This window comes from Lepidochelys kempii, chromosome 2 (genome assembly GCF_965140265.1).
Source record: "Lepidochelys kempii isolate rLepKem1 chromosome 2, rLepKem1.hap2, whole genome shotgun sequence".
NCBI classification, from domain to species: domain Eukaryota; kingdom Metazoa; phylum Chordata; order Testudines; family Cheloniidae; genus Lepidochelys; species Lepidochelys kempii.
Window position 1 is genome coordinate 159,075,392 of NC_133257.1, and position 14,939 is coordinate 159,090,330.

The 14,939-nt window shown below is 39.6% G+C and overlaps 2 protein-coding genes across 4 annotated transcripts in view; both read left to right on the plus strand.

Moving 5' to 3' along the window:
* The window catches only part of SDHA (succinate dehydrogenase complex flavoprotein subunit A), a 29,140-nt gene extending 27,313 nt beyond the window's left edge, over positions 1–1,827 (plus strand). Inside the window, exon 15 of the mRNA XM_073332602.1 lies at positions 742–1,827. Coding sequence (XP_073188703.1) covers positions 742–828 — 87 coding nt within the window. The 3' untranslated portion in view covers positions 829–1,827. The remainder of the gene's footprint in view (positions 1–741) is intronic.
* Positions 1,828–3,497: 1,670 nt separating this feature from the next.
* Positions 3,498–14,939, plus strand: part of FH (fumarate hydratase) — a 45,809-nt gene continuing 34,367 nt past the window's right edge. The window contains exons 1-3 of one of the 3 annotated variants that reach the window (XM_073332606.1): positions 3,603–3,693; positions 13,250–13,447; positions 14,159–14,293. In XM_073332606.1, the coding sequence (XP_073188707.1) occupies positions 14,255–14,293 (39 nt within the window). In that variant the 5' untranslated portion in view covers positions 3,603–3,693; positions 13,250–13,447; positions 14,159–14,254. Of the gene's footprint in view, positions 3,694–13,246; positions 13,448–14,158; positions 14,294–14,939 lie in introns of all 3 variants that reach the window. The other 2 variants (XM_073332607.1, XM_073332605.1) reach the window with 2 other exon arrangements.

Sequence of the window (14,939 nt, forward strand, 5' to 3'; positions counted from 1 at the left end):
GCACTTGGAGTAGGAATTGGAATAGTTTTTCAGCTTAGAACAGACTAGTTCAAAGTTCTTATCATTACGCACTGGTAATACATGTTTTGATGCTTAGCATAAATCATTTATGGAGTCAAAAAGAAATGTAATAAAAATCTGTGGTCTTACAAACTCCCTCCTGAGATGATCTACAGTATCCCTCCAATGTGAAATACTGAGGATCACCTCCCCCTCCAAGTGATTAACCTCTTTAGTTGGCCAGAAGGGTTATTGTTGAGTGACATGAGGCACTCTTCCCCCAAAGACACTGTGCCTCCAAATGCTCCAAGACCCTGCTGGCTCTGGAGGTAAGAAGGGAACTAGAAATAAATCTTGCTTATTAGAGCTGCTCAAAGTTTTATTTTTTATTTTATTTGAAACACTTTGATTTTAAAACATTGCTTTTTCACTAAACTCTTTTTTGCAAGTTTTTTTTTCCTTTTTAGTCAATTTTCTAGTTTTGATGCAGTACAAGAAATGGAAAAACTAAAGTTTTGTTTGTCAAAAAAATGTTTTTTGAGAAACTGTAGAAATTTGTTTTCTAAACTTTCCACAATACTGGCAATTTTTGACCAATTCTATTTTTTTTATATTAGGGCAGTTCCAATTCTTTTTCATTATTGGGATTTAGCAGTAATTATGAATATTTTTCATGTTATCTTCTGGATTTGATGCAGTGGTTTGCTTTGCCTTAATTAAGACACTTTCTTATATTTGTAGGTTACTTTGAGATACAGACCTGTAATTGACAAAACTTTAAATGAAGAAGACTGTGCAACAGTTCCACCCGCTATTCGTTCCTACTAATGATGGTTAGCTATGTAAATCAGCTTATGTAATTATGTATATGTCTGCCAAAGCTTGCTGGTATACGTGAACATATTAAGTGTTCTCTTATTCAGAAAGCTACTGTTATGTTAGTGATGATTGAAGAATGCTGTCTAGAGATTTCTCACTCATACTCTGCTCGGTGGCTAGGATATCCCATTAAACCAAAGTGCACAAAGCTGTACGCTGATACTCTTTCATCCCTCTGTCAAAACATTTGAAGTGAACATACAGAACTAATGCCAAAATAAAATCTAAAACAGCCCTGCCTACTTTTTATAGTTTTTTTAACCTCTGGAGCTCTGCACATCAAAATAAATGCATAAAATTTATTTAAAAAAAGGGGCTACTGTAATGTGCTGCTTGAGACTTGCATTTCATGATTGGGTTGAGATTTAAAGTTCAGCTTCTAGGACAGTAACTTTGCCCTGTTACACATTATTTATTTGTTATAGTTGTGGGAACTGTAACTTTGAATTTCTAAACCTATGATTTAAAGCATCTATTCTGCTTGATTAGTGCACAATAGGGCTTTTTTATTTTTATTTATTTGAAGAAACCTGATTATTTTACTACAGTGCAAATTGTTTCCTTTGAGCAAATATTCTCCACTCAGAGGTAGACTGAATAATAAGCTGAACATATTCTTAGTCAAGTCAAAACCACTGGAAAAATTAAAGATTTATGGAATATTCCTATGGGGTATATATCTATGAGGATGGATAAATTAGACTGAATTCCCTAGAAAAGGACTTTTTGCTTCCTCCCTACCAAGAAATAAACAAAGGATAAGATTTATAGAACAGGGTTCTTCATAGCTTAACGTTGCTACAAAACATATACCATGCTTTATGTTAACAATATAAAATGAAAAACATACACTACAGAATTTCCTTAGTACACAAAAACATCTTGTCTGCTAATCTGGATGGGGATGACAAACATGAATATTGTAATTAAATACTGTTATGTATTCTGTATTTGCATGAAGAATTTCTTTTCTGTTTACTGACAAAAGGACTGCAGTGCAGTATATGTAATCCTTTAAAATTGAGTTATGAAACACTCCTTTACTCTTGATCAGCAGTTTTCAAAACTATGGGGTGGTCCTCTCAAGGGTGGGACGAACTGTGTGCTTTTTGTAAGAGCTCTGGCTGTCAGCCTGCGGTGGGTGGGGCTCATGCAGGAGGGCTGTGCACATCTGGGAGGTGGGGATAAAGGGACTAGTTGGAGCCCCACCACTCAGGCTCAGACTGCCCTGATCCCCACCCGCTAAACAGTTAAGTTATATGAAATAGATTATTTTCAGGAATATTAGCAAAATTTTTGCTACAACTGAGAACTTGGTAAACCCTGGAGCCCTGCCTCCTCTTAATTTATATTCAGCCATCTGTCCTTATCAGTACATATCAAATTATTCTAGTATCATGTGTTACAAGCACTTCCATTTTTTTAAATTGATTTTTACTATGATCAACATGGAAATATGTTGCTTGAAAGAAGGGATGATTCATCATAACTTAAAAACTTTTAAGAAAAAGGAAGGACCAAAGCCTTCTTTCACTTGCAGAGGTTAACTGTCCTTTACTCAAAGCCCAATCTTAAACATGAGACAGATTTTTTTTTCTACTTAATATAGTTTTTGCCTGTTGTCTAGCTCTCACTGGTTCCCTTACTGTGGCTGACATGCTGTCTAGTCAGATGTACTTCGCTTCTCATTGCAGCTCATGAAATGAACTATCTTGAGTTACTAGGTTATCTGTGCACATGGACACGTTGGCAGCGGGTCTGTGTATTGACAGGACTAAGATTTAATGAGTGGTCATGAAATGAGATTAATGTTAAAAGGAAGGGGCAAGTACACCCCGGGTAAAAACAAATGTCAATAAAGCAAGGCCATGTATACGACAAGGCACGACTGAGAAGAAAGACAGCTTCTTCTAGGTGCGTTACCGGGATGAGGCAGGAGATGGTGGAGGTGTTCAAAGGATCAAGAAAGGATTTATCGTTAGTTCTCTGAGCGCCTTAAAATTAATCCTCAGTAGCGCTCGTTGGCCATGGGACGCGGTGTCTTCATGGGAGAGAAAGCGCGAAGTTGCGATCCAGCCCTGGCGGTCCCGGCACCAACGCAGGGCTGTGTCCGGCAGAGCCAGGCGGCGGCGGCGGCGGCAGCTGCGACCGGCCCGAGGCCCCAAGCGGAGCCCTGGTGACCGTTGTAAGGGCGGCGGGCGTCACCTCACCGCGACCCGCCTCAACAGGCCCCGGCGCTGCTCAGGGGTGGCCTGCGCGGAGGCGCCATTATTTAATGAGGCGAAAGAGTCCCGTTCCTCGGAGCCTCATCACCCAGGGGTATCGTCAAGCGCTCGGTCCCCGGCGCCCTGCCCCGGCCCGCGCACAACGCCCACGCGCCACTCCCACACGCCTGTCGCGAGCGCTGCGCATGCTCAGCTTTCCTCAGACATGCGTAGTAGCCCTCCAAGAGCTGCCGCAGAGAAGGGGGGAATTGGCACCGGCCCCACCCGTTCTTGCCCTTGTCGCAGCTTGGCAATTGGCTTCCGCGTGGTTGAGCCCGCCTCCTGGTGCCCGCTCCCAGCTGTTGATTGGTCCGCGTAGAGGCGGGCCTTCCTTTCCCAGGGCACTCGCTGTCAGAACGTAGCTGTGCCCCGCCCCTTTTCCGGCCCCCGTGTCACGGCTTCCGTGCTCCCGCTCGCCATGTACCGCTCACTCCGGCCCCTTCAGCGCCTAGGCAGCGCGCGGGGGCTCCTCGCGCTCCAGCTGCCGCCGCGCGCCGCTCTCCTGTGCCAGCCTCAGCAGCGGATGCTGCCGCCTTGCGCCGCCGGGATGGTGAGGACGTGTCCGGGTCTCGCGCCGGGCACAGGGGGGAGGGGCGGTGACCTCTAATGGGGGGGAGGGATAGCTCAGTGGTTTGAGCATTGGCCTGCTAAACCCAGGGTTGTGAGTTCAATCCTTGAGGGGGCCATTTAGGGATCTGGGGCAAAAATTGGGGATTGGTCCTGCTTTGAGCAGGGGGTTGGGCTAGATGACCTCCTGAGGTCCCTTCCAACCCTGATATTCTATGATTCTAATTGCTGCCCCCAGCCGCCCCTCGCCTCCGGGCTGTGCGGGTGTCGAGATGAGGGCAGCCCCCCCCCCCAGCATTGGGCTACCGCGCGGGGCGGGTCTGGGGGACCCGAGTTTGACCCTGGGCCTATTAACCCCCCCACCCCCGCTGAGCTCGAGTCCCGCCGGGTCCGACACACCGGGCTTGGGAGAGCTCGGCTGCCGCTGGCGGAGCCTCGCCCTGAAGCGCCGGGACCCCGCGGTGGTGGGCGGCCCGAGCCGCGCCCGCGTCCCATCACCGCCGAGCAGGACGCGGGACCCGAAATAGCTCGGCTGGGTGGGCCTGTTGCGCGCATAGGTCTTGCACCGCTGTTGCTGGCTCCGGCCCTTTCATCTGGCCCCGGGACATGGCTGGGAGAAGCAGGTCGCCGTGAAGATAGGCGTGGATGGAAAATGCGCTCATGTCTTTAGTAGCTCTTCCTGGGGATGGGGCACCCTCGGCCACTGAAAACCCTTTGAACTGCAATGCTCACCCCAAGCTGATAGTCTGTGCACAGTCGGTTGCAGTAAATGAGGGCTATGCTGCAGTCTAAAAACACACAAACTGTGCAAATCCGGGTTTCAGAGTAGCAGCCGTGTTAGTTTGTATTCGCAAAAAGAAAAGGAGTACTTGTGGCACCTTAGAGACTAACCAATTTATTTGAGCATAAGCTTTCCTGAGCTACAGCTCACTTCATTGGATGCATTCAGTAGAAAATACAGTGAAAACGGGTTTGTAAACCTGTCCATTAGAATTCTCTCCTGCACCTCCGGTTTCAGCTTCCTGTAATGTCACTTTCCAGATCTTCATAAAATTGTCAAAAGCTTCCAGGAAAAAGTGGGGAGTTAGGATAGGACATTTTTCCTAAAACAGGCTTTTTAAAATGTTGATTCTGTGTTTTTATGGTCTAATGGAGTACAAAGGACCAAACTTCCAAATTAACAAACCAAATGACAATATTCTGGACTGTGGGGGAACTGGAATTTAATCTTTAACTTAAAACAAACAGACATGTAACTAATAAACCACTGGCCTATTATCACTCTGATAATTTTGTTTGTGTATCCCTCCATATTTTCCTAGCATGTTTTTTTTTGAGTTAATAAGATCTAATAAGTAATATGCATCCCCTGAGCTGTGCCAGACAAACATATGACTTGTACTGTAAGACAAGCTTTTAATGTCATTCATGATATAGTTGACTGACAATATTTAAACTCTTATTAAACAGTGAGTGGGAGACACCAGTTGTCCAAAGCTCCATTCTGATTGGACCTTACTGTTGTCACATCTGTGCTCCAGCTCACAACAGGGTATGCCTGGGACCTCATCCCTCAATTTAAAACTTAAGTTTATCCCTGTTCCTGTGTTCGTTCTTGGGTAAGAGCAAAAAAGGACTAGTGTAGTTAAAATAGACTGTTTGTCATAACCTCTGGTTTGAAGTAACTAAAAAAAAAAACCCAAAACACATACAGGTTTTAGCTGAAAAACCAGTTAGTTCTGTAATCAATATTCACTTCTGCCTTTCCCAAAACTACTTTTTCTCCTTTGTTTTTTGCTGCCTAGCTGCCTGAGGAATGGAAGTACTGTGAAAACCCATATAGCTCGCTGACCCTTTTTGGTAGAGGGTAAAACTATGTTAATGAGAATACAGTAAAATCTAAGAGTTTGGATGTCGTTTAATTTTCTGATAACTAAGCAGGAAGTTACAAAATAACTTCCTCACAAAAAGTAAAAGTGGAGGAGGAGCTCAAACAGCCTTCTGAGTGTGAATGGAAAGCTTTGTTGTTTTTGCTGATACAGACTAACACTGCAATCACTCTGAAACCTTTGTTTTGGTTTGTTTTTTACCCAAACATTTCTTGTAGCAAAGGTCTTCTGAAAGAGCACACTTCTTCAATCATAACTGAAGGGTTTTCACAAGAAGCACTTTGTTTAGTCACCTGAAGATAGTAATAATCATCCAGTTCTTGATTCCTTCCTTACACTGCAAAATCATAAAGATGTGAAGTAAAACTTAAGGAGCAGAAAATGTCTTTAAACTCTCAAACAAGTTGTATCAAAGATGGATAACTTCTCATAAATCACCTTTGCTAACTTAATTCACAAAAGAAAGTATGGAAAAATCTTCAGGGGCATAAGTGGAGCTAATGACATTTAAATATTCTTTAATTCTCCAAACTGTCACCTGTGATTTAGGACAGAAGAGAAAAGGTGTATATAATGGTTCCCTATTTTTTTCATTATTGGGAGCTACTTCTTACGCTGGAAGGATACATTGCAAACAAACTGCACTTTGTAAAGTTTTTTTTTGGGGGGGGGGGGGATGGGAAGGGAGGAATGAAAAATCAAAGAGCAGATACAAACCACTTCGAGATGTGCACTTTTCCTGGTGTCAGAAGACATGTACACCAATATACCTACACCCTGCCATGACTTTCTGCTGTTTTGCTACCATAGAGCTAAACTGCACATCATTTAAAGTGATATATTTTAAACTGAGGCAGGAAATGCAGCATTCCTTCTCTCCTCAGTTGAGTGCTACAAAATATACCTTTCTGGTTTCCAGACTTTCAAAAGTTGCAACCTGATAGTTATAATGTAAGCAACAAATAAAACTAAAACTTTGAAACCTTTTCTGTGTCAGAAGAGCAGTTTTTTTATTGTGCTTTGCTGCACAAATGCAGCATAAATGAAATGAGGTTGAAAGAAATCTTTCTAAAAACTGCTGCTTGTTGAAACGAATAGAATTTTTCACAGTAGGCATTATTGCGATTGTCCTACCCTTTTGAGTTCTCCATTGCATTATGGTGCAATAAGTTTTAACATCAAAATAGTTAGTCACTAGCTAAGAGCTAGAGGTACAGTTATGTTTACTTAGATTACTTAAGCTCTGAACTGTGTTTTTGGCCAGAGGACATGCGAGTAGGACTTTGACAAGCTGGGCTTTATTCTATAGGGTAGAGAATGTCAGTTCTGAGCTGTGCCTTGTAGGAGGCTTAACGCAGCAGGTTTAAACCTCCGTGACACAGAAAAGCTGGAGTAGGACTGATTTTAATCCTGAGCAAGGCTTGGTCTACACTACAGAGTTAAGTACAAGCATCTTACATCTACCTAACTCTAAGTGTCTACACTACAACGTTGCTCCCACCGATGTAAGTCACCCACTACACTGACCTAATAACTCCACCACTGCAAGAGGTGTAGCTCTTAGATCCAGTGTGGATTTGATTTAATCATGGATTTCTACATAAAAGTGCATTCTTTTTGGTTGTTATAATCTTAATACATATTCTTCACAACTTCACAAGATGTATGTTTCATTTTTAGAAGATACACACTGTACATTTTAAAGTGATTTATTTTGAAAACTTTTCAGGTTAGTTTTACAGCTATATCAGAAAATGAATGATTGGTTATTTCATTTACCAAAGGTAATTGAAGCAGATATTTATGAAGTAATTGGGAGGTGAACTATCTCCAATTCAACAGGTTAATCATTAATATTTGGAGGATTTTCTTGCCATGCTGTATTAGGAGGAGAACATCACCAGACAGACACTTAAATTGTTTTAACTAACTAAAACAACAACGTTATGTATTCTGGATTGTTTTTCAACAGCAAACATATAATATTTTAACAAAACAAGCATATGAATTTTTGAATTTAGTTAAACATTCAAGTTTTTTAAAATCAGGTTTTTGTTAACTATTTTAGTTAAAAACAATTTTAAATGAAATATTTTTTTTTAAAAAATGGACTGTCAGCCAGGTCAACATGAGAAACTTAAAATATTGGCTTCTGCAGCTAACTCAGTCATCTTCACTTGCATTTTCCTGTTTGTTCATAATCTGGAAAAGAAAAACAAGCTTTCCTGCTGTTTCAGGTCTCAAACAATTTCTCCATTTGGAATGAATTAGTCCAAAGGAAGAAAATATTCTTTCTACCACAGCAGAAGAAGCTACTGCTGTTAAAAGTGAGATTATCACTTCAGTCTCTGAATCCAAGTGCTTAAGTGACTTCCACCAGTTCACTGGTGTGACTTTCTTTAAAACATCATCAGCAAACATATATTTCTTGAATGGTTCACCCTTAGCTCTGAAGTTTATTATAGTTGGCATGATGGAGGGATAATTGCTGGATGTTCCTGTCATAGTCAACTCCTCTTTTTCAGCAGTTAAGGTTTGACCCTGGTACCAAGTATTGAGAATATTTGCAAGAAAATGAGCTAGAGATAGTACTCGTCCCATTCTTTTTTGTAATGCTTGTAATTTAACTCCGTCATTGCATATTTCTCTTTTTAAGATCTCACTCAGTTCCTTCCAAATTTCAATGGCGTCGGCAATAAAACAGCTATTTCCCTGCATTTTGTTCAAGGCTACAGAAATAGGCTTCAGGGTACTCAGCATGTGTTCGACGTTTCTCTTAAGCCCAGTGTTGAGAACTTTGGCTGTGACAGTGCCATCTATTTTTTCACGATTTTGTTCACAAAGTGTCATCAGATTAGGCCATATCTTGCTATAGTGCTCAAAACAGTCCACTACTGAGTTCCGTCGCACGTCTTGTGGGAGAGTTAGCTTGGTTCCTCCCACTTTTTTCAGAGCAGCTGCTACAAAGTGGTTGTTACAGAAGTATTTTGCAATTTCAGCATCAACCTTAGCCCTTCTTTCTGGAACACTGAAGTCTTTGGCTAGGAGGTGCATCAAATGAGCACTGTAACCATATATTATTAGACTGGGACTCTCTTCTAAATAATTTCTTCTCATCTTGGATACATTTGCAGCATTGTCTGTGACCAAGCTGCGTACTAGACATTTGAATTTTTTTTCAGTTTGTGTTAGCTTTTACTGCTACTTCTTGTAAGTATTCTGCTGTGTGTGCATTTCCTGATGTATCGATTCTTTCTGTAAGAAAGACATTCCCTCCTTTTGTTGTTACACAAGCACATACAACAGGATCGTTGTGGACATTGCTCCACCCATCAAGACTCAGGTTAACAATTTCACCCTCTAGACCTTTTGCACACTGCTCAATTTCTCTTTCTTACACTTATCCAGCAATTAGCAGATGTCACAGGCACTGTTGGGTGGACTGTATCCTGGTCTTACTGACTGAACCATGTTAGTGAAGTGTGGGTTCTCGATCATATGGAAAAGAGAGTTTGTTGCATAAACTAACTGAGCAATTCTTTCATCAGTTACCTCTTTTTGTAATCTCCTGGTTCTTATCACAGACTTATCTATGGTTGTTTCTAGATGATGGAGATTTTTTTTTCTTTTTGCTACAGGTGATATACTGTGGCTATGTGACATACATGATGTGGCTGAAACACTGTCATTGGCATTTAACTCTGAAACTATAGAAAATGATGGTGACCTTGAAGGTGGATAGTCTTCAGAATCCTATATGTTGAGGATGGATTCTCTTAATCAAAATAGGTCAATGCAGTTATTTAATTCTTACCATACTGCTCATTTAGTATTACTCATTGCATTCACTGACACTCAGTACTACTTTAAAGGTGAAATTGTAAAAGGAAGCTCTGCCTATTTCAGTTATTTATTTTTATCACAACTGCATCTATAATGATAGTACTATAGAGTAACTACTATATGTTTTGCTCAAACATGAGAATTCAAGAATAGTCCAGAAGGAAGACAGGCCGTGCTTAAAAAAGAAGTATGAAATAAAAAAAAAAGACCAACCTGAAGATCCTGCATGTTCAGACGTGTTCCTTTCATCATCTTCAACGCAGCTTCCTCCTGAGAAGGAATACTTCTCATGATGTTGTTTCATTCAGGCAACTGGGCTTTGCATTTCTTTGTTGCGCTGTTTGTATTTTGCACTCATGCCTGTTTTACCCACTGGAAGAGGAACTTCATTAAAATATTCCCAAACTGGGTCTCTCTTATGGCCGCTGCGATTATAGATTTTCCCTTCTAGTGAGAGAATGGTATGGTAGATCTCAAATCAATGAAGGCTACACTCAGAAAGACCTCAAGACTTCTGGAATATGCTGCTGAAACAGTTTCACTTTTGTTTCTACTGCCTGTCCTTCCCTTCTCACATTTATCTCCAGACTTCTTCTCCTTGTCCAGATCTATTCCGCCCCCAACAATCTTCTGTTCATTGAACTTTTTGAAACTTTGCACTTTTAGAGAGGTAAGGGATTCACTTTGTGTACACAGATTAGATAGAAAGATTAACCTAAATAATCTATACAGAAGCCCCTGGAACCCCATAAGATTGGGTCCCTAATCCATGTACTATTGGAACTCATTTACAAAACTTTTCTTAAACATGACATGAATATATTGCCTCATACTATAGAATTAGAATTTATATCCCCTATTCCATGATGAGATATCTTTGAGCTACTGTATAATGTATCTTAATTTAAACTATTTTTAGATCGGTTTTTTCCTCAAAAAGCATTTTATCAAAAAATCTGATTTAAGTGAAAAAAATTCTTCTTTTTTTAAATCAATTATTTTTATCCACCCTGCTTAAATCAATGTGATTAGGGTGACGCAGATGTCTGTGTAGACACTGTGTTTCTTACATCTCCTGTGGTCTGGGATCCCTGTGTGGGGTGGGAAGGGGCTACAGCTGTCAGTGCCTCACAATGCCCCACACAGTTAAGGTGGCATAGTGTGAACATGAACCACTGCAGTAATTACTGTGGTGCCTGTACATTGACCTAACTTCAATCAACTTAATTTTGTAGATCAGACAAGGCCTAAATCAGCAAGCAAAAAATCTTGTTTTAAATAATGGATTTTAATCTTGTTTTATGTTTGCACTTTTTAGTTATTTTTCTTAAAGGAATTAAGACACTTTTAGATAAGTAATTATATAGCTTCACACGTGTATTCAGATTCTTAATTTTTATATTTGTATTATCTTAGAAAATGCTGAATGATTCATTTCTTATTTACTAGATTATTTTTCTTGTGATTTGTGTAAAGCTGCATTTGGATGGAAATTGGAAATCAATTAAGAATACACAAACAGTATTCAAAAAAATGCGTTGGTAGTTAACTAAAACTACCTTAAATGTGCTGGATGTATAAACACTTATTCTTATCAAAACATGTCTTACATTTAAAATTAACTGATTTATTAAACATATGAAGTATTAACGTAGTCAGTTGATTTTTTTTTCCTGTGCATCGTGTCCTTCAGGATTTTAGAAGTAGTAGATCACATTCTTTCACACCTCATTTTTATTCATAGATTGGAAGAGGAAAGCAGTTTTTCTGCTTTTTCAACTCCCCATTAGTTTCTCAATTTTGAATGAACTAGTAATTGAACTAAACTAGCTGAATAAACAGAAATGAAGAGAGTATTCTGTCTTTACCTGCAGAGGAGGCTATTTGCTGTCAAAAGCTGGTTTAGCATTTCAGCAAACTCTGGTTTTACATGCTTAGCCAGTGACTTCCACCAGTTTGTTGATTTGATATTCTTTAATACTTGACAGCAAATGTACTGCTTGAATATTTTTATTTAATTGATTTTAATATAGTAAGTTTAAACCTTAATATATGTTGGTCATAATTTCAAATTTAGTTTCAAATAGGTTTATTTTTAATAACGTATTTAATTTATTTAAATAAATAAAAATAGCATTTCTAATTTTTTTAAAAGTTACCGAATCTACTCGTTCATAAACCGAATATTTTTGGTAAAAAAGTGACGCATCAAAGAGCGGGGGTCAGCTTATAAACGGGTCTACATCAAAATTTGATGATTTTAAACTCTATGAAATCATTGAATTGAATATCTAATACATTGTCATTTTGTTTACCTGGAGCACCTGCAGGCGGCTCCATGTCTGCAGACGCTCCATGTAAACAAAACATCCTGACCTGCCAGCAGCTTACCCTGACAGGCCAGGAGCCAAAGTTTGCCAACCGCTGAAATATAGGGTCGGTTTATGAAAGGGTCATACAGTTTTTATTATTTTTATCTATCCATCTTGGGGGGTCGGCTTATAAACGAACGGGCTAATGAACGAGTATATACGGTAATTAATTTTTATCCATCCTGAAACAAATCACCCCAGCCATGCTTTTGTTATACCCTAACACAGAAGGCTGTTTGGCTCCCTTATGCCACTGAAGAACTGTCAGAAAAGATATAGTTGGGAGTGGGATCAGGACCTGAAGTTCTAAATAGTAGCATGCAGAAGGATAAACTAAATACTGAATGAATGAAATATATATAAATATGTTTTATACACCATGTGTATGTAGCCTGTGAAATTCACTGAGACAGGTTGCAGTCACACAGTGGACTTCTTAAAAACATTTACATTGCTTTAGGTGATACCATTTGTAGTTATACAAACATTAGGTTAATCCAGATTAACTCAGGAAGAAATTCTGTACCCCACCTCTTACAGATTTGCATAAATGAGTGTGCAAAATGGGGCGTTTTGCCTGTCTGAAGCATCTGCTGGATATATGGGGTACTGACTTGATAGACCAATAGTCTGGTTATGATGATACTTATATTTTGGAACACATGATAAAATTAGTCTTTGAATTGTTGAAGGCTGTTTGTCAAAAATGATAGAGTTAAACACTGGATGACACTTAAGTCAAAGAACTTGCTCCTTCAGTTATGATTTCATAAAAAACATATTTTTATTTGTGAAATGTGCATCTGATCTCAGTGATGGTTCATAGGTCAGTGGCCTGTTGGTTGTGGTCAGTCTTAGTTGTTAATTTTAACTTTCCCCATTGTTGACACTGGAACTTTGCAAGTTTTGAGAAATAGGTTCTGCCCCAGTGGAACTTGCAGTTCTTTATTTATCTAAAAGGTCATTTAGTTTAAATGACTTTACATCTTTGAGTATATCTGTTTCTGGTGACTAGCTGTTGGTATAGTGGTGGTTTCAGTATTAGATCTATATTCATTTCCATCAATTTTCTCGTGGGGATAAAGTTTCAAATTTGGCTGCTTCAATTAGGTGCCCAAATAGCATACCTGGGTATTTATGGAACTAAATACCAGTTAGAGATACTTCAGAGCTGAATTGAATATGCATGCCTGGCATGTGTATCAATACAGAGGATGAGTTTGGTCACTGTCCAAGTGAAGCGTTGGCTGTAGTAAGACTAAATATAGAAAATGTTCAGCAGATGATCGATCAAGCATGTATGTAAATGATCTAGGCAACTAGAGTAAGATAAAGAAAACAGAGGAACTAGTTTATACATAAAGTAAGAAGCATGAGTCTTCTTTTACATTTTCCTCAATAAAGGATTCCTTTTTCTCCTCTATGGCCAAAGAAGAAGTCAGGCATTATTGATTGAAGAGGATGGATGGTGCTTCCTTCAGAGAACATTACTGCTGTTCCTAGCTGAACCAAAGGAGTCAAATTGTGCCCTGCTTTACCTGGTGGAACCCCATATGGTTTTGGTCATCTCCCCAAAATTGAACGTTTAAAAAAAAACAAAAAAAACAACTTTAACTCTTCAATATACAAATAGGTCAGCTAAAATGTATTTGCTCCTGGCTACATAAAATATTGTAACAGAAGCATATTATATGCATTGAATGTTGTATGAAAACTTTGTTATGGACATTTTCCTCTTACTGTACAACTATTATTGTTAACAATAATAACATGCCTGTCTTAGGGCTTCAATAAAAATGGACCCTCTTGTCCCAGAGCAATCCTATTTTTTAGTCTGAGTTTTCTCTAAATACATGTCACATACACAGAGATCTGGATTTTGTACTTTTGTACTTTCTGCTTTTTTTAATTGAAGCCAACAAGACAGGTGATTATGCTTTGTGAGGTGAATTGGTAATTTGTTGACAAGAAGCAGATGTGTTCTTGGCTGAAAGAAACTGGATGCTTCATAAGGATGAATTATTCCATACAAAAGGCAGGAGAGGACTTGTCTCTCTCAAACCACTTACTACTGGTTGACAATGATCCAATATGGAATTATGGGATTAACCATATTAACACTTGTGACTCTTCTCTAGTGCAGTAAAGAGTGCTTCAAAACAAGAAAAATGTTAATAAAATTGCCTCCCAGTGGTTTCCATGTTAAAAAATATTTCATGGCCATCTGTGTGTGTCTGTAGCATTTCCCCCCACCCCCATTTATGGGGTTACCTTGTTTCGTTTTACTAGGTATTTATTTTCTTTCTAAATAAATTTGCTTACCTGTATGTTTTTCCCTCCTCAGGCCAGTCAAGACTCTTTTAGAATAGAATATGATACCTTTGGTGAACTAAAGGTCCCAAATGACAAGTATTACGGTGCCCAGACTGTGAGATCTACAATGAACTTTAAGATAGGTGGTGTTAGCGAGAGGATGCCAGTAAGTAACTTGAATCTACATTGATTTTTATTTTTTACAGTATAAACTCATTTAAACATAAGAATAAGTCTGTTTTCCTTATAGTCTTGTTAGGAACTAGTTAGGAATACAAGGTTAACAGTACCTTTCAGTTATGATTGGAAGGCTCAATCCTCATGTCAAGGTCTTGTTCGTCTTTGAGTGTTTGTGCATGTCTGTTCCACTGTAGGTGTGTGCACTCCTCATGCTCGGGTGTTAGAGATGTTTTCCCCTCAATGGTACTGGTCAGGATGGCTCAAGTTCCCCCACTGCTGCTGTCATAAATATAAAGGGAAGGGTAAACACCTTTAAAATCCTTCCTGGCCAGAGGCAAAACCCTTTCACCTGTAAAGGGTTAAGAAGCTACAATAACCTGGCTGGCACCTGACCAAAATGACCAATGAGGAGACAAGATACTTTCAAAGCTGGAGGCGGGGGGAGAAACAAAGGCTCTCTCTGTGTTGATGCTTTTGCTGGGAACAGAAAGGAATGGAACTTAGTAAGTAATCTAGCTAGATATGCATTAGATTCTGTTCGTTTAGATGGCTGAGAAAATAAGCTGTGCTGAATGGAATGGATATTCCTGTTTTTGTGTCTTTGTAACTTAAGGTTTTGCCTAGAGGGATTC